This window comes from Ruditapes philippinarum, unplaced genomic scaffold (assembly GCF_026571515.1).
Source record: "Ruditapes philippinarum isolate M1 unplaced genomic scaffold, ASM2657151v2 ctg2314_1_1_1_1, whole genome shotgun sequence".
NCBI classification, from domain to species: Eukaryota; Metazoa; Mollusca; class Bivalvia; order Venerida; family Veneridae; genus Ruditapes; species Ruditapes philippinarum.
This window is the reverse complement of record NW_026858538.1, coordinates 339286-358398: the sequence shown is the minus strand read 5'-3', so window position 1 is coordinate 358398 and position 19113 is coordinate 339286. Positions and strand designations below refer to the sequence as shown.

The 19113-nt window shown below is 32.9% G+C and overlaps 1 protein-coding gene across 1 annotated transcript in view; it reads left to right on the top strand.

Annotated features, from left to right (window-relative positions):
- The window catches only part of LOC132753535 (E3 ubiquitin-protein ligase RNF213-like), a 115065-nt gene that overhangs the window by 3255 nt on the left and 92697 nt on the right, over positions 1-19113 (top strand). The window contains exons 5-10 of the mRNA XM_060744012.1: positions 83-313; positions 2017-2242; positions 3816-3880; positions 14751-15024; positions 16235-16330; positions 16738-16845. Coding sequence (XP_060599995.1) covers positions 83-313; positions 2017-2242; positions 3816-3880; positions 14751-15024; positions 16235-16330; positions 16738-16845 — 1000 coding nt within the window. The remainder of the gene's footprint in view (positions 1-82; positions 314-2016; positions 2243-3815; positions 3881-14750; positions 15025-16234; positions 16331-16737; positions 16846-19113) is intronic.

The window sequence follows — 19113 nt, the reverse complement described above, 5'->3', positions numbered from 1 at the left end:
GACTACACTTTCATTTGTCACATTTGTGCTTACCTTAATTGTGTCTTAATATCATATCTTATATTTTACTTTGTGTTTTCAGGCCACTGGTCCAATCATTACAAAAGTTTCTTGAAAAGGTGAATACATTTGGAAAGAATCCATATTGGCTATACGGTATGCCACTTCTTCATTTCTTAGAAGGTTTGTGTAATCCATTTGATGAACCAACAACTGAATGGAATCATGCGGATTATGTGCCAAAATGGTGGGGAATTGCCAAAATCGAGAAAACAGTAACTGCCTTTAAACAAGATGGTCACAATTGGAAATTGTAAGCATACATTTAACTGATTGCGTTTCACCATTTAGTTTAAGTACATTTTAAGTACTGTACAATACCAAAACAACTAACATGTTTTATAAAAGATAGAGCCAATTCAACCCCGTCCGTGCTTTGCCTTGTGCCCTGTCCTGTTTTTATTTGGATCTTGCTGGGCTCCTTGCCGGTGGTCCTGTGTTGCTGTGTCGTGTGGGGGGTTGCATTATTTGAACCCCGCCCTTCCTTGTTGATCAAGTTTTTCATATTTTAAGAAATATGTGCTGAATATTTTAGTAGTGTTAGGAATTCCGATTGAATTCTCCTTAAACTAAAAAAACTTTAAAATGAAAATTTTTGTTTATTAAATTGAAGTTAAAATTATAATTATTTTCTTATAATCTAATTTTATTATCCAAATTAACAATAAAACAAACAAAACAGACACATATTGACTGAAATAAATATATTTTTGCTCAGCTTTTTAATAATAAAAAAATGAAAGAAATCTGTTGTTACAGTCATGTTGGCGTTCCCGTTGCCGGGTTAAATAGAAATAGAAAAAATCTTGTCCGGCTTTCACAGGTCAGGCTATTGGTGTGATATCGATGAAACTTCACATGAGTGACCCTACATAGTTTAGAGAGACATATGTTTTTGTGACAAAAATCTTCTAGTTAAACAATGGTTTATCTTCATACTTGGATACAACAACATTATAATCTGATCTTCTAAAAAGTTGGACTGACCTAGACCTTGAACTTTAAATGACCTGGACCGTCAAAGTCAAATTGTTGAATTTTGGTTAAATTGTCAAATTTATTTAATTTTGTACAGATTTGATTTATGCTTGGATAAAACAAAACTTTCTACCAAACAAACATATTGAATAATTCAAATGTGACCTTGACCTTTAATTGGCATTGACCGTAAATGTCAAATTATTGAATTTGGGTTAAATTGTCAAATTCGTTTTAATTATGTACGAATTTGGTTTATGCTTGGACAAAACAAGACTTTCTACCAAACAAACATTTTGAATAATTCAGATGTGACCTTGACATTTTAATAGATAATTATTGACCGTAAAGGTCAAATGAGATCGGACCTTGTGCAAAGTTTTAGATGTAAAATTGAAATTTGATATTAGCTGACCTAGATTTTGATAAAGTGACTTACCTTTAAACTTTGATATCAGCTAACCTAGATAATTTGACGAAGTGACCTACTTTATTGCTTTTTGATGTACAACTATGAAATTTGGACCATGTGGATAGTTTTAGACTCTATGAAATTTTGACCATGTGCACAGTTTTAGATGTAAAATGGAACTTCGATATCAGTTGACATAGATTTTGAAGAATTGACCTACTTTCTTGTCTTTTGATGTACAGCAATTAAATTTGGACAATGAGCATACTTGGACCAAAAAAACACAAGTGTAACTATACCTACCTGTAAAAATTGAAAATAGCAATAAAATAAACAACTACGGTAATTGTAGTTCTTTATTTTATCTTTAAAGTTTTGTTTAAACCTTTCTATTTGTTTGCTTTTAGAAAAAGTAAATAATTTACCAAAATTTGTTGAACTGAACTTGCCAAACAAATAAAAAAAGTAGGGGTGACAGTATATCGGATTAGAAATACATGTAGCGTAGATTGCATTGCAATCACAAATTGTTATTTATTTTTACCTGCTATATTCTATTATTTAAGCAATCTAAGAGATGTTTTGAAAATCCTTCAACCATTGTTTGAAGTAGATTTTTACCTGCCTCGAACAATAGCGGCTTGTTTAAAACCATTTGAGTTAAGGGAAATAATCGCAGAGGATGTGTTTCCTGTTGATGTATGCTGTGCGACAATCTGTTATTATATCAAAGATTCAAACCAAATTACTGGGGGTCTAACGTCGACATTTGATGTAAATGGAGAAGAAAAGGTAAATTATGTATACCCTATCGTGATGGAAATGTTCAAAATATGCAGAAAATAGTTTAAATTGTTACTATATATGTTCAAATTTCTTTGCTTGTTGCCATGTTTTTAATACATTAGATAAGCAATATATCCCTGTAAAATGGTTGATGGGGATATAACGGAGTCATGACAGCCGAAAGGAATAAAAAAATCAAAACAAAAAACTGTCTTCTCTAGAGCTATAAAGCCTACAACATAGATGCATTGTCTTGTAAGTCTGAGTACTTTATAATGGTTAAAAGAGTATGTATAGAACACTAGCAAGAACTGGAAAGAAAACAGTGCTATAGTTAGAATTTGAATCTTATAACTTGTCATTTTATTTTCGTCTCTGCACAATAATTGAGTTAATTTCTTTGAATACATTAAATCAATATATTTTTCGCCACAAACAGCCGGTAAAGCGTAGATTGTGTGTTTCAACAATAAATTGTATCATAGTTCTGTTGAAAATGTGTCCGAGTTAAATCGTATACATATATACATGCACCGTGCGTTAACTGGAGTGCATGTATTAGTTACCCGCACTCCAGAGCATGCCCATTGATTGGCTCATTTTTGCTGGGGTTTACTTATTGTGACGGCAGAGAAAGTGAAAGCGACAGAAATGTCATATTTAGATGCTCGTTCATTGGTTACTTTTATCCGGGGTTTCATATTGTGGTATCAGGGAACGTGTTTTTATGATTGACTATGATACAAAAGAGACAGAACATCGAAACACGAGGCAATCTGATTTATACTCGGAGACTACGCCCCCTCGTATTAATCAGATAGCCTCGTGTTTCGATGCTCTTTCTGTTACTTGTTTTTTAAGAGCTTAGATATTTAGCAAAAAACTTTGTCATCTTTTAAGATTATTCAAATTAAAGCTTTTGGGTCAAAATTGGCCCTGTCCCAAGAGTCCATAGCTTTTCTTTAATTCATAGTTAAATAATGAAAGGGAATCAACTCATACTGGAATAAGCATTTTTGTTAGAAAAAAAAAAATATCAATAGCTGGGAGTTAGTCTAAAGGTCATAGCAAGAGAGGTTTGCTTTTCAGAAATATTTATGAAACGTTTAACATTATGATTCATGTATATAATGATGATTATAAATCGTTAATTTTTTTTATTTTTTCAGAAATAGGTGATGGTTAATTGAAAAGATAGTTTTTTAAGAAAAATAACTGTACTTTATTTCAATATTTAATGCTGCCATATGGTACAGTAAATACCTAAAATTTTATCGAGTAAGAATACTTTATAATGAATCAATTTTAAACTATGGCCTTTGTGTCTGAACATTAAACACACCTGCACATTGTCTTTCATTTGACATTCTGAAATAATACCTCGACCCCCAAATTTACCAGACACTACTGCATTGTGGCAAAGTTCAATTGTTTAGAAACAAAAAGGTTTTTCTTCTGTTCCAACTATTTTGTGTTGTATAGCATTTTATCTCACAAATGCACTCGTGTTTCATTTGAACTTAAGTAAACAGTTGTTTGCATCAGCATTTTGCTAAATTTCTTCATTTGTTTATTGCAGACTGTCATTGAATGTGTTGAAAAACTGATGAAAAGACTTCGGTGTTTTGCGGTTAATGAAGAGAGGTTAGTAATATTATCTAATAAATCTTAACAATGATATCCAAACTTGATTTATCACTGTATACGAGGATTATTCAAATGGATAGGTGACTAAGAGTCTTGTTCTTTTTAGGCCCGAAAAAATTTCGGCGTATAATGACCAAGGTCATGGGACAATAAGTCATTATCAGTTTCAAACTTTCGTGTCCGCTCTGTATCTTTTGAACTGAAGAAAGAAAATTAAACTTTTTGGGTAAACCATATTACTTATAATGACATGATCTGAGGCCATTTTAAGCCTGTCACATGTCCAAAATTTTCTTGGCGATGAGGGGGACTGCCACCCACTTCAAACCCCCCAAACAGAAGGGGGCACAAAGCAAAAAATAGTGTTTTGGGCCTAAATAGGGCATTTTTTTCACTGTTTGAGGCCTCAAAAATGGGGGGGGGGGAAAGCCGTCAAAACACGTCTATATGAGGGAAAAGGTTAAACAGATATTGTTGTCTTATACTTTTAAATTTGGACCAAATAAAAGGTATGATATTCATTTTCTGTAGCTTATCGTTTACTTTTAATAAAGTAGTATGGACATATTGTTACGGTCGGGGACTCTTAAGTATGCTGGATACCCTGTACTCTAACTGTTTATTGGTACTCAGGCTTTCAAGGTATTAATACAATCAGGTACAGAACTGATGTGATGTGTAGATCTCCAACTCATCTGATAGTAATCAGGCAACATCGTTGTAAACAGTTATAAAATTTATTCAACAAGTTTATATTTCTAATAACAATAATTGATAAACAATCATGAATAATTTATATCAGCAAACGGCTGTCTTAATAACTCAAAACAGCTCACAAATCACCTTACAATAATTAAGTACCGCTACACCTTCAAAATAATATTTAGTACTGATGAACCAAAAATCTCCGTGTTACGTGTATCAGTTGTACTCCGCGGTAACAATAGTTACCAGATTTACTTCAATAAACAGTGTAGTAAAAATCTCTATCAGTTATGTAAAAGTTATATAAAATTCTAGATCTAATATCGGTTGTATAAAAATATCTAAGCTCTGTATTTAACTCAACTAGATATAATTCTAGTATTTTAATAAACTTGACTTGTTAGTTACTTAAATTTAATATTAAACTTAAGATTTTAGCAGACAAATTAACGTACGCCTACTACCAAGAATTTCTAAATCTGAACTTCCTTGAGACCAAGAATCTGCTGCTTTTATACTAGGCAGAGGTACAAATGACCAAAATGGGTAAAATACCAAGAATTGGTAGAACCGACCCAGAATTGGTAGAATAGTAGCTACCCAAAAATGGTCGATGCCAAAAACTGGTAGAAAATCTCTACCAAAAACTGGTAGAAAACTATCTACCAAAAACGGGTACAAAATTATCTACCAAAACCGGGTATAAGCTATCTAAATTTAACCAGACAAAATGGCTAAATTTCCTTCGAAAAATCAAGACTTTAAATGAAATTTAACATTGAATATTACAATAAATAATTTACTTTCCATAAAACAGGAAAAGTCACATAAGCGTCACATAATACCTGGATATTACACTATTCTTTCTTGCATATCAGACAGGATTATCTACTGCTTACACTGGTACTAGAAAAATCTGTCTTACACCCCCATGTAAGACAAGTCACGTGTTTTAATTGACGTCATTTCCATGCGCCTTTTATGATTGAATTGCGTTCGTAGGATGACGTCATTATGCCATAATGAATGAAGTTGTAAATTCATCAGCTACTTTAAGAAAAAGTTTTAATTTAAAATATTAGTTTCGTTATTTCTTAACATAATATCATAAATATGTAATGTGGAAGAAAAAAAAACTAACCTCGGCTGTCATTACAACAGCCGTAAACACCGTAAACAATTACCCTCGAGCTAGATATTCCGGTCTGGACCGGCAGCCGGTGTAAGATTCTTATATTCTTGCATATCAGACAGGATTACCGTTTACACCGGTGCAAGAAAAACCTGTCTTATACTCCCATGTTAGTCAAATCGCGTGATTTATATGACGTCATTTTAACGCACCTTAAAAATTGTGCTACATATAAAATTATTTTTTCGTTATATTTATTCAAATATCATTTATGCGTAATATGCAAGAAAAAGGACCAAAGACTGGCTGTCATCACAGACAGGAATATCTAGCTCAAGGCAGTCGGTGTAAGATCCTTCTAATCTGATCCCTCAATACTATCATGTCGCCCAATTTCCATGTTTAGCCTATGATTTGAACATATGAAAAGCGCCAGTGATTTCCTAAAAGGAAAAGGCAAACCCATGTTCATCGTTCAATAAATTTTTAAATGTAGTATATGTGTCACATCTCGTTGAGGAATGGATGTCGTCAGACCAGTTTTGTCCCAAACAGTCGGCAATACGTTGTTTTAAAGAAGATAAAACATATTATGGTCTCTCTTTTTTTACTTATCCAAACATAATCATTCTCGAATTTGTATAAAAGTTCGCGTACATGTGTAACTCATTTTTTTTCTCCCAATATTATCTAGCAACTTTATCATATTGTAATAGCCTTTTGGATACCGCGTTACTGGCAACTGTAAAAGTTTACTCAACTATTTCATGCATGAAATGTAGTAAATTGAGGATAACGGAAGACGTCCACAGTGCAAACAAACTCACTGACTAATCATTACAAAGAACATAATCTGAGCAAAGCTATGGCCTACCTTTTTACAAAGTAATTGCCCTTTTCAGCACTTTCAAAATGAATAATTGGTTAACCTAAACCGGCAAGTTGGGCATAGACCTTTTTACGACGCGATACGTTGCTATGAAAAATCGACCGGAAGTAGTACTTTCGCGCGCATGGGCAATCTGCGTAGGGCAAAAAAAGCATGGCCTTACATAGAAATATAGTAGAAGTTCATAGACAATTCCAAGTAAATTTAAGGTAAAAGGTAGAAAATTATATAAAAAAGCTTTTAACAAAAATAGAAAAGATTTCTTTATAGTTTTTGTGGCAAAGATTGCCATAAAAAGGCACGGAAAAGGTAATTGTTTAAGAATTCCACCTTACGGTCACGAACCTGACATTAAGATTTTTTAAAGAAAACGTGGAAATATAGCTACATGTTTAAGCAAATAAAGAACTAACTAAATTGTTGTTGAAATAGTTCACAAAAAAAGAAGAAAAAAGTAATTTTATAACATATGAAATCAAGGTTAATTATCATTCTGAAAAAAGTCAGAAAATGTGATATAATGCATTTTCAGTTTACCTGATTTCATCCTTAATCTGATTTGACTGTGATGCAAAACAGAAAATGTTTAAGTCACATAAATTTACATGTATTTTAGATAAATAAATAGTTTTTTTAAAACAAATATTGAGAGAAGATTGGTAGTGGGAAGTGAAATAACACACATTATATCCGGTTCCTCGTAACACATGTTAATTTTTTTCAATGCTCTATTGTCACTTCACAAATCAATAAACATAGATGAGATCGGTATATGTAAAAGTTACTTAAATTACGATTTTCATAATTGTACATGATTAACTATGTCATAGTTCTAAAACGTCCCGGTTGAATGATACTAAACAAACAACCCGTCGCGAGTCCATCTGTTTGACTCTTACCGCCTGGCCAATCCAAAGGAAGTGTACAATACAAATTGTGTTATATTATGTAATACAGGTGTTATTAAACTTAATCTCTAAATTTATCTTTAACACCCTTTTGTTTAAATTTAAATCACGGATGAAAAAGTCGTCTAATGATACCTTATATACACGACTTTTGTATGCGCATTTTGACCATTGAATTAGATGTCCCGCATATTTTCGTATATCTGTTATGAATATCAATTCACGTTTTAAGTACTAACCGCTTTATGTCATTCCAAAACTACTGTTTTCTGGTTGACATAACATGAAATCACGCCAAAGCCTTAAATGATCCTAAACCGTAGTCAATGTTATTGCCCTACGCAGAATGCGCATGCGCGAAATGCAACATCTGTTACTATGGAAGAATTGTAGTGTAAACATGTATGTATCTAAAGTTTTGTCTTTACTTATGGCTTCATTATTACCACACCTACTTATCAATACAAAGTACATGATGTTGCCAAGTTATATAGCTGTGTCATTCATTTTCCCAGTTATTTCCCTTTTTATCACTTTGAACATAGGGTATTGTATGGTTAACCTATTCCGGCAAGTTTTATCTTAAATTCTCCTAATTATTTCATTTATTTAATGGTATCTTTCAAGTTTGATAGGAGGATACCTCAAATGGTCCGCTAATTTTTTGTGAAGGGGCCTCTAGGGTCAAATCACTGGTGTAAAAAGCAAATTTTTACATTTTTGCTTATACAGCCTTAATTTGCAAGTTGATGTCTTTCACGTTTAATACTAACTGATAAGGAAGGTCCTCTTCCTTTGGGTTTAGTAAGGGATCATTTGGACCAAGGTCACCAATGTCAAAAATTGAATTTTACACTTTTACAGGTGTGTTGACCATATTCTATTGACAGATGTTTTTATTATATTTGGTAGGAACATAACATTGGTGTGTTTTCCTTTGGGTGGAGTTTGGGGTCAGTTGGGTCAAGGTCTCCAATGCTAAAAATAGGTTTTTACACTTTTGCCCATACAGCATGTACGTAGTTATTGACAAATGTATTTCATATTTGGTAGGAAGATGACTAACATGGTATTCATCATTTGAATGAAGTTAAGGGTCAGTTGGGTTCAGATCACGGATGCTAAAAGTAGATTTTACACTATTTTGCCCATAAAGCCTTTATTTATTAGTCCCCTACCGGTCTACCGGAGGGGACTTTAGGTTTACCCTCCGTCCGTCTGTCCGTCTGTCTGTCCGTCCGTCAGTCCGTCCGTCCACAACACTGGATCCCGCGAAAACACAAAAAGTACTGAAAATATTTTAATGAAACTTGGTATATGGATAGATGGCAGTATGGAGATTATGCACGTCTTTTTCTTTTCTTCCTATGTTGAAAATTCTGGTTGCTATGGCAACAAATATGGCAAATTTTACACATAACCTGGATCCCGCGATAACGCAAAAAGTACTGAAAATTTTTTTATGAAACTTGATATATGGATAGATGGCAGTATGGAGATTATGCACGTCTTTTTCTTTTTTTCCTATGCTGAAAATTCTGGTTACTATGGCAACAAATAGACTGAAAATATGGCAGATTTTACACATAACCTGGATCCAGTGATAACGCAAAAAGTATTGAAAATATTTTTATGAAACTTGACATATGGGTAGATGGCAGTATGGAAATTATGAACATCCTTTTCTTATCTTCCTGTGTTGAAAATTCTGGTTGCTATGGCAACAAATAGACTGAATTTCAAGATTTCTGATTTTAGTTTTTAAGTTTTTTTCACTATAAGTTCTTTATTTCTTAAGGTATTTTCTTCAAACTTTAAAAATAAGTTGCTAGTCATCAACCACATCATATGTGATAAAGTTTACAACTGTAGCACAAAATTTATCAGAAGTACCTCCCTTGAACTTAAAATTTTCATGAAAAAAAACATTGTTTTTTTAATAACTTCTTTTTTTCTGAACGTATCTACTTCAAACTTCATATAAATGTTTCTTATTATCACTCAACATTTGTGAGTGTTCAATGATCTAGCAAGACTATTTCCAGAATTATGCCCTTTTGAACTTAGACTTTTTTTTGAGAAATTGGTAATTTTTACTCCAACTTCTTCAATCATGATAGAATTTTCTTCAAACTCCCACATCATTATAATATGACAAGGTTTATAAATCTAGCATCCATATTTCCAGAATTATCTCCTCCTTAAACTTTTAATTTTTCCTATTTGTTCTTTTAACTTTCATTTACTTCAATTTCAAAATAAATATTCAATATTCATACCTTCATTACTAATTGTTCTTTGTTACACTCACATCATGTATGACATCGTTATCTCCTTTTTTTTTAAATTTTGCTTTTAAAATGTTATATTTTGATAACAGGGATGTTTAAAAAATAACTTTAGACTGTCCTTCAGTCCGTCTGTCTGTCTGTTCACTGTGCTTACTTTTAAAGAACTTTTTCAACAAATTTACTTAAAATAGAAACATAAGTGAATGGCCAATGGCCCTTCAGAATGTTGCTTGGGCTCTTACCGGTAGGGGACTTATGGATTGCTTGCAATACTATGATAATTGCTTGTTGACACATGTATTTCATATTCGGTAAGAAGATTACTTACATGGTATTCTTCCTTTTGATTTAGGTAGTGGTCAGCGGGTCATGGATGCCAAAAGTAGATTTCTACATATTTGCTTCCACTGCCTCCATTTGTTGACTTATCTTTTTATATTTGGTAGGATGATAACTTGCATGATCGTCTTCCTTTGGTCAGTTGGGTCTACATGGCCAATGCTAAAAAAAGTTTTAACACTTTTGTCCATATAGGCTTTATTTATGGACAGATGTCTTTCATATTTGGTAGGAATATAATTTGCATGTTATTCTTCCTTTCGATTGAGTTAGGGGTCAGTGGGTCTTGGTTATGATTCCAATAATAGATTTCTACACATTTTCTTAAACAGCCTTTCGTTTTTGACTGATATTTTTCATATTTGAAAGGATGATAACTTGCATCATTGGATTGAGATAGGGGTCAGTTGGGTCAAGGTCCCCAGTGTTTACAAGGAACATACCGAATGTGGTCCTTTAAGTTTGGATGGAGTTTGTGGTCACTGGGTTCAAAGTCTTGCATTATATAAACTTGATAAATTAATATTTTTAAACTTCATCATAAGTCATAGCAATGACTTACCAACTTATATTTTTCACAATTACAAAACGCCATGATTCTGTCAAGTTATATTACTGTGTTTACAATTATTTTGGCAACTTTTCTGTCCTTAACTGAGTGAATGGGTAAACATCAATTTTGTTTTTAAATATTGTCAATGGCAAGAATCTAAGGAGGGAGCATTTGTGTTAAACAAACATGTCTTTGTTTTCAGTCTTTGAATACATTGAAATACGAACTTTCGTTTAAATTTTTTTGCACATATACTTTAAATGTTACTAAATATATTATAATGTACAAGTGAGTGAATGGCTTTTTAAAGTCTTAGGACAAAACATAGAATCTACCTTGTGGCCTTGAAATGTCCTTTTGAATCCTAACCCGAAGTGAAAACATGTTATCAACAATATCCGGATCTAAAACCAGCATGAGCCTCGTCAATAATATGAAAATGGTTTGTCCATTTATCTAACATTTCCTTAATAATGTATGAAAATATTTTTTAAAATACATCCGTTTATGAAATTCCTCTATGGTTAGGTGGATGATTTCCATTACCTGATTTATACAGAGGAACCATGATGCTTTGACACCATGCGTCTGGGAAATTTATCAGGATTTTATTACATAATCTACACAAAAAAGATATACTATGACAAGAAATCTTATAGAACTCTGCGCCTATACCGTCTTCACCTTGATATTTGACCGACTTTATTTTTAGAATTGACTTTGTTATTTCTTCAACTGTAAAAAATAATGCATAAGAATAAATATGTTAGTTCATCTATTTAATCAACAAGGGAAATTTGATTTTCCTGAAATATTAACTGTGGTCAAAAAAATTTAGCCAGACGTTTGGTATTATTTATGACGTCATTGTTTTTTGTATCGTTTTTTACTACGGATCAAAATTCTTGAATTTAAAAGCTGATTTCTGTTTTCAGATATATTAATTAGTTTTTTTACGACAGATATTCTTGGAATGCCTCTTAGAAACTATATATTAATCATAGTCACGAACATTGTATGTTAACCTATATTGACCTAATAAATTTTTTTTATGTTCTTCACTTTGTTGACACTCCATTTACTATGTGTATGTTGTAAATATAATTCAACTAAAAATTTACCAGAATTATTTTATCTAGAATTATCGTTTTTGCTTCTCTGTAAATCAAAACAATCCGACTCACAGTTCATTGCTATCAAAAAGGAATTTAATCTAGGAAAGCTACTGTTCTGGTATTAAAATCGCCAGTAATAATAAGTTTATCATAGTTCATCGATGCATAGCGTCCGTTTTCTCTAGCAGTTACTAGGCCAGGCGTTTACAGTCCGTGAAATGTCACAGTCCGTGAAATGTCACATTCCGTAAAGCTCCATGATTCTTATATAAATCCTTCAATAAATTTTATGCGTGCATTGTTCCTTCTAGAATAGTCTTCAAATTTGTCCGTTTTCTTCTTGATTATATTTTATTCTCTCTCTTTTTTTTAATGATTCATTTTCAACTTTAAAGTGATTACATTCATATTGATATCGTTTTTGATTGTTAATAGAAGAAAGATCATTTCATACCTCTGATATCATGTCCCGTAAATATTTAAGTACCTCTGCACTATTACATGCATTATTACTGGTTGGGGTTCGAGGTTCAGATGGTGATGGTTTCTCGTTTAAAAGAAGGTGATATTTGAGGAAATGAAAGGTGTGTGTCTGATCCTCAAGCGATCGATGATCACTGCTTCTACCAGTTCCTTTGACCAGGATTCTCTTCTATATCACTGCATACAACTAGTAGTAAGAAAATCAGCACACCTGTCCTTAAACTTAAGGTTACAGTTAAAGATCATATTTTATATCCATGTATCACTATTCAAAATTTATATGGCATATAAAACGTACCAATGCGAACAGGATAGACATTTATTTCTACCCACATTACGATATTTCTATTTATTTTCGACCGAGTAGGAAAAACACGCCCGCCATAACCAATATCATGTGAATAAACGCATAACAATTGTCTCAATAAGCAAATGACAAGTTTCTGAAGGTTCACAAATTACTGTATAGTTCAGCAACGAATTGTATAAAACGAACAAACGGCTTCTAAAAACAGTTGTATTTTTTCAGATCTAGAAAATGCACGTTGACTTAATATCAAAGTGAAAACAGTTCTGAAGTGTTGATTGTGGATTAGAATTAAGAAATTTACTTTCATTTGCCCAAGATAACTTTTTGGGGATTCTTAATTCTTATTATTTTCAATAATGATAACAACAGGAAAGTACTGTTACTCTGTTACATTTTGTATGCTAGTGTGTCGTTTTGTCACGAAATAATTTCTTTATCGGTTTTAACAAAGCACAAAGCGAATAATTGTTAAATAAGTAAAAACTGATAAACATTACATAATTCAAGATAGTGCTAAGAGGGTACCCGTAATTTTTAAAGCAATGGAACAGAGGTAACCTATGATAGGAAAAAAAAACAAAAAAATAACAATAACACTTGCCGCTTCGGAAACGAAAGTGGGCTATGTAAAATCAGCTGTTAATTCTAAATACATTTTTACTAATTATGAAGACAACAAAAAAACAAGTATTAGCATTTCTAAAAACGCAAGGAATCGCCGTTAAGCTGAATATTCGATTTTTATGGATAACACCCATCTACCTACCGGATAATCTTTACGGCAAAGAGTTCACTATTTTTTAACAAGGGCGACACAAAATAGTTTTCTTCAAATGTAAAATTAACTGTTTGTGCTTAACAAGGGCGACGCAAAATAGTTTTCTTGAAATGTAAATTTAACTGTTTGTGCTTTAAAATAGGTGTATATTTTTAGTTAGATGATATTTTTCATATGTACATTAACTTTACGTTATGTAACCCATATAAATCAATTTTATTTTAATTTGAATAAACTCAAAACTCAACGCGAATGAATACCACACGGCAATAGCGCCATATTTTAGTCAAATTTGAAATGAAAGGCAGAGAACGTGGGTATGACTAAAATACGCAACGAAGATTTTTGGCGTAACCGGTACAACGGACACATGTTTAGCACAACAGGCACAATATGCGCTTTTGTATGAATATAATAAAGATATGAGTAATGAAACAGATAAATTGAGTGAAAAATGTAACTTTATTTTAAAATGTATCGCAAATAGTTGCAAATTTTTATATTTTGTTTTAAACTATTCTATGCTTTTAAAACGGCCGCGAAATGGACATATTCTAAGTGTAACAGAGATTGTTGTCTATATAGGGAACAATTTATGGTTATAATAACAATTATCAAACTAAAATAAATTATATTTATTAAGTGTAGTATCAACAAAAAAGTTTGTTGTAAATTTCAATAGGATTCTTTTTTTATTTTAATGTTTTGGAAGGTTACATGCCAGCGAAATGGACATACGACATATTTTCAGCGGAACGAAGATAATTTTGTATAAAGGGCACAATGAATGTTTACCCCGCAAGAGCCAACACTCTGGTGTCGGACTTCGTTCATGAATATAATATTTCAGTTCTATATATAGGTACACGACAAAACGGCGGATGGTGTGCCTCGTAGGCGCCTCTCTTTTAAGTTTTTTTTCGTTCATTTTGTTTATTAGATATGTGGTATTAGATTTTCCATTCTGATCGACTAATGGCAGGCAATGTACGGGTAGAATTGATAAAATTATGTTCGTGTTTATGTAGCCGTTTGGGAACAGCGATAATGAATACTATGTCATGTTAATTGTCAGATGTGTACGTATCCAAACCACTTGTTCATTTATGCACTGATAAAATTCCGAGGAGATAGGCATGGCGAAATTGAGGAGTTGTACTGTAGTACCTAAAAAAAGGACATAATACATATATTTTTTTCCTCTGTATGTAAATAACATCTTCCGATATTTGATTATTTTAAGATTAGAAGATGTTAACACTTCAGCCGTGGTCTCTTTTTGAACATTCCCCGTTTGGTAAATCGGACTGTTAATGGCAATATAACTGCATTGTTTTTTACGCAGTGTTGATTGATACTTTCAGATCGGAAATACGATGGCTACAAGCTTATTCTATTGCATTTGATGCAGTTAAAGAAACAAGGTTTACAAACAGAACTTTAAAAGTCATGTATACCTCTCACATATTCCTCCACTGTGCTTCAATATACAAAAACATCTGTCGACATTCTGATTATGGAGAACAAAAGATCGAAGCCATAGAAAAGAAGCATACAGAAGTAAGAACGCAAGTGATAAACTGGCTCATGCTTTATGAATACGATAAATGGGCAGAACGAATGGCTGAACGAATGAAAGTAATATATTTACTATTATATTACAATATTTTTATCTCCCATACTCGATGACATCACGTATTTTTTAAACTGTAAGAAACTAGAGCTATTTTCATAATAAAGTTGTCACACTGTAATTAAACTATATTTGAATGGCATGAGAATGCAATTTAAATTTGAATTGATATTTCAGTAGAACACTCCATATAGTTGTTAAAAATTTAATTTCGACATGATTAATGCAGTGATATAAAGTTTGCATGCTTCTTGTAATAATAAGCATTAGAGACGACATGGTTATATATTCCAATGTACATTTTGACTTGATATTAAATCTTGAATTAATGATTTCATGTAGAAAACGCCTGTCGTTCACTTACGTATTTTACAAGGGTAAGGATGCATCGAATTATTAAAAAATGTGTTTGCTAAACATATTTGATCAAATTATACTTCTCTTATTTTATCAAGTTGAGCTATTGTGATACCCCGTGTTCGGCGTCTGTCATATGTCGTTAACATTTTTTATTTAAACAATATCTCCAAAACCCCTCCACCAAAAGTGACGAAATGAGACAGGGGTCATCCTCTGATAGTCCAGTCCCCTTCAAATGCTCATTTGGTTCTGGTCTGCTGAATAAGATGGCTGCCAACACTCAAAGTAGAAAAACCTTTATATTAATCAATATCACATCCCTAACTATTTGGTAGATCGTGATGAAACTTTACAGAAAATGTCAAAAGGTTGTCCTTTACAAAAATGCTCAAATGATTGCAGCTTGTTGAACAATGTATAAACCAGAACTAAAAGTAGAAAAAACTGTTAAATGACATCTCATTCTGATCTTCAGTCACTAAATATATTTGATGAAACTTTACAAAATTGATTATTTGACAGTCCTTAACTTAAGGGTTTCTTTCTCGATCTGCTGAACATGATGGCTACAAGAGCTTAATATAGAACATTTGTAAACGATATCTCATTCTTAACTGTATACAGGACTGGTCCTTAGATGGACCTTTATAGCTTTTGCTCAAATGGTTCATGGTTTTAAGATGGCCAACTGTATTGAAAAAGTCAAGTAGTCTTTTAAGACATGATATCTTGTTCTTTTCCATATTCTTATACACCATGGCCGTCTTGTTTGTTTATATTCTCGTTAAATGATGATATAACAATACTAATTGCAGTACTTAATTCATAACTTCTGATACAAAGTATCCCTTACAGGTTTGGAATTATGTTTTCGTAGAGGAACTACAAAATGAAGATGTAAAGCATTGCTGGAATACAGATATGTCAATGACCTTAAGTAACAGAATTCAGGTAAAACGCCAACAACATATACGCCTTTATATGTTTGTTAACGGGCTGGGTTTGTGGGCATACGTGTGTGCGAATTACGTTAGATTGGGTGCTATTGTATTCTAATTAGTAGTAGATAGATGGACTGAAAGATCGATTGATAGGCTAATGTATGTATGTATTCATGCGTGCCTGCGTGAGTGCGTGCGTATGTGTGTATGTATGTATATGTATGTAATGTTCTGATCTGGAATGAAATATTATTTCTCCTGTCATATCTGTATACATAACTGTTATTTAAGCACAGGAATTTTTAGTGTTTATTGAAGTGTGATTTATGAAAACAACACTGTATTTACTTAAAATAGTATACGATTCGTGTGTTGAGTATACTTAATCATTTTTCGTTTTCGCTTTACATTTTAAAGAACATACTACAAAAGGACGTTACTTCTGCTTTCATGCACAACTTCTCAAAAAACATAGATGCATACAGCAAACCGATGAAAGACTGCCTGAACGAACTTGCTTTGAAGGTTTGTGAAAGTATAATTGTTAATTTCAACGTGCTCATAGGCAATCTTTTTAATGGCAGTGTGTCTGTCATTCGTCGTCTGTCGTTATCTACAATTTCAAAATGACCATATGTAAGTGGTTGTTTGAAATATAACTCTCTCCAGGCTGCTCAGTTTATATACGCAAACGACCGTTCATATAAGGTCATATAACATGTCAAAATTCTTTATAACTTATAATATAAATCATGCTCCTTAGGTCAAATTTGAACCGTTCTGGGGTCACTGTTTTCACATAGACTTGTAACAGAAAAAAAGCTATAAGGTTAGTTACTCCAATACTACTACTAGTAGTAACATGTAGCATTCCGTTATGTGGTCATGTAAGGTAACCCCGCCCTTTGAGAAAAATGGTAAACATAGATTTCTAAAGTAAAATGATTGAATGTTTTTATACCCCCGAAACGAAGTGGGCGTATATAGGAATCTGGAAACAAAGTGATCCCTCGGAAGCATTAATCACAACAAAATTACAAGAGAATTGCAGACTCGGTTTGATTCAGTCTGTACATGAGGGATAATGAAAATGTGCAACATCCCTCACGCCCCCTAGCACCGGCTTGAGCGGTACTCAATTCTCAACACAATAGTGCTGGCATCAATGATCCCGAAGGACCAGAAAAATATAACAACACTGAAGTGAAGTACGGGGCAACTTTTTACAGCTGCCACACAGCACTTGACACCTGCTGTTGTGAAGTATAAAAATCTGGAAACAAAGTGATCCCTCGGAAGCATTAATCACAACAAAATAACAAGAGAATTGCAGACTCGGTTTGATTGAGTCTGTACATGAGGGATTATGAAAATGTGCAACATCCTGGTGTCACCTGGTGGTCGGTCGGTCGGTCCAGCGGTCGTTGCATTTTCCTTGTCCGGAGCATAACTTGAAGACTAATGATTGGAATTCAATACAACTTTATACAATGATCAAGCACATTGAGAAGAAGTGCAGTGCACAATAACCATAACTCTATCTTGACTACTTACAGAGTTATTGCCTTTTGCTACTTTTCATTGTCCGGAAAATAACTTGAAAACTATTGTTTGGAATTTAAAACAACTTAATACAATCATCAAGCACATAAAGAGGAAGTGCAGTGCACATGAACCATAACTCTATCTTGACTGATTACAGAGTTATTGTCCTTTGATTCTTTGCCTTGTCCAGAGCATAACTTGAAAAGTACTGGTTGGAATTCAAAACAACTTCATACAATGGTCAAGCACAATAAGAGAAAGTGCCGTGCACAAGAACCATAGCTCTGTCCAGAGTAATTATAGAGTTATTGCCCATTGTTACTTTTCCATTGCTTTTTTCTTGTCCAGTGCATAACTTTAAAACTAGTTGTTGGAATTCAATACAACTTCATACAGTGGTCAAGGGCAATGAGAGGAAGTGCAATGTATAATAACCATAACTCCATCTTCAGTATTTGTAGAGTTATTGCCCTTTGTTCATTTTCCTTGTCCGGTGCATAACTTAAAAACTAATGTTTAGAATTCAATGCAACTTCATACAATGGTCAAGCTTTTTCTGAACTTATTACAGAGTAGTTCAATAAAACTTCATCAATGGTCAACCACAATAAAAGGAAATGCAACATAGAAGAACCACAACTATCTTTAATTGCCCACAACCATAACTATATTTTAATTCTTTTGCAAGGTATTCTGTTACTTGTAACTTCCTCATTTCCGAAGCAGTCTTAGGAGGGGGGGGGTATTAATCACATTTAGCGATAGTTCTAGTTTTTTTCAGAAACAGAAATGTCCAAAACTTTAATATTTTGCCTGTTGGGTCTTTGGGTCTTTTACAAAAGTTATTCAAATCATGTCCCGTTGTCAAAATTTGTCCCTTACCTTGGCTCAAAGTAAATATGCCTGTTGGATCAAAACCTGGCCGCACCTTGATGGTCTCTTAATAAAAAATAGACTTATAACGTAAAATGTCTGTAATCACCACAACTTGTAACAAAATGCCCATAGTTTAGTTATTTGGAATGTAGTATCACCTTCTGATGGTGTACAAAATTTAAATTAATCATACCCAGGAGGATCAGTATTTGTCATCTTATTTGGCCTATCCTAGGGATCTCTTGATTTATAAACAGTTACAAAGAAAAACACAAAAATATTTAAATTCCTTTAAGAAAAACAATAACCCCACAGCTTAGATATCTTGAATAACACATCTCTTTGTGAACCTTTACGAATGTTATCCATATC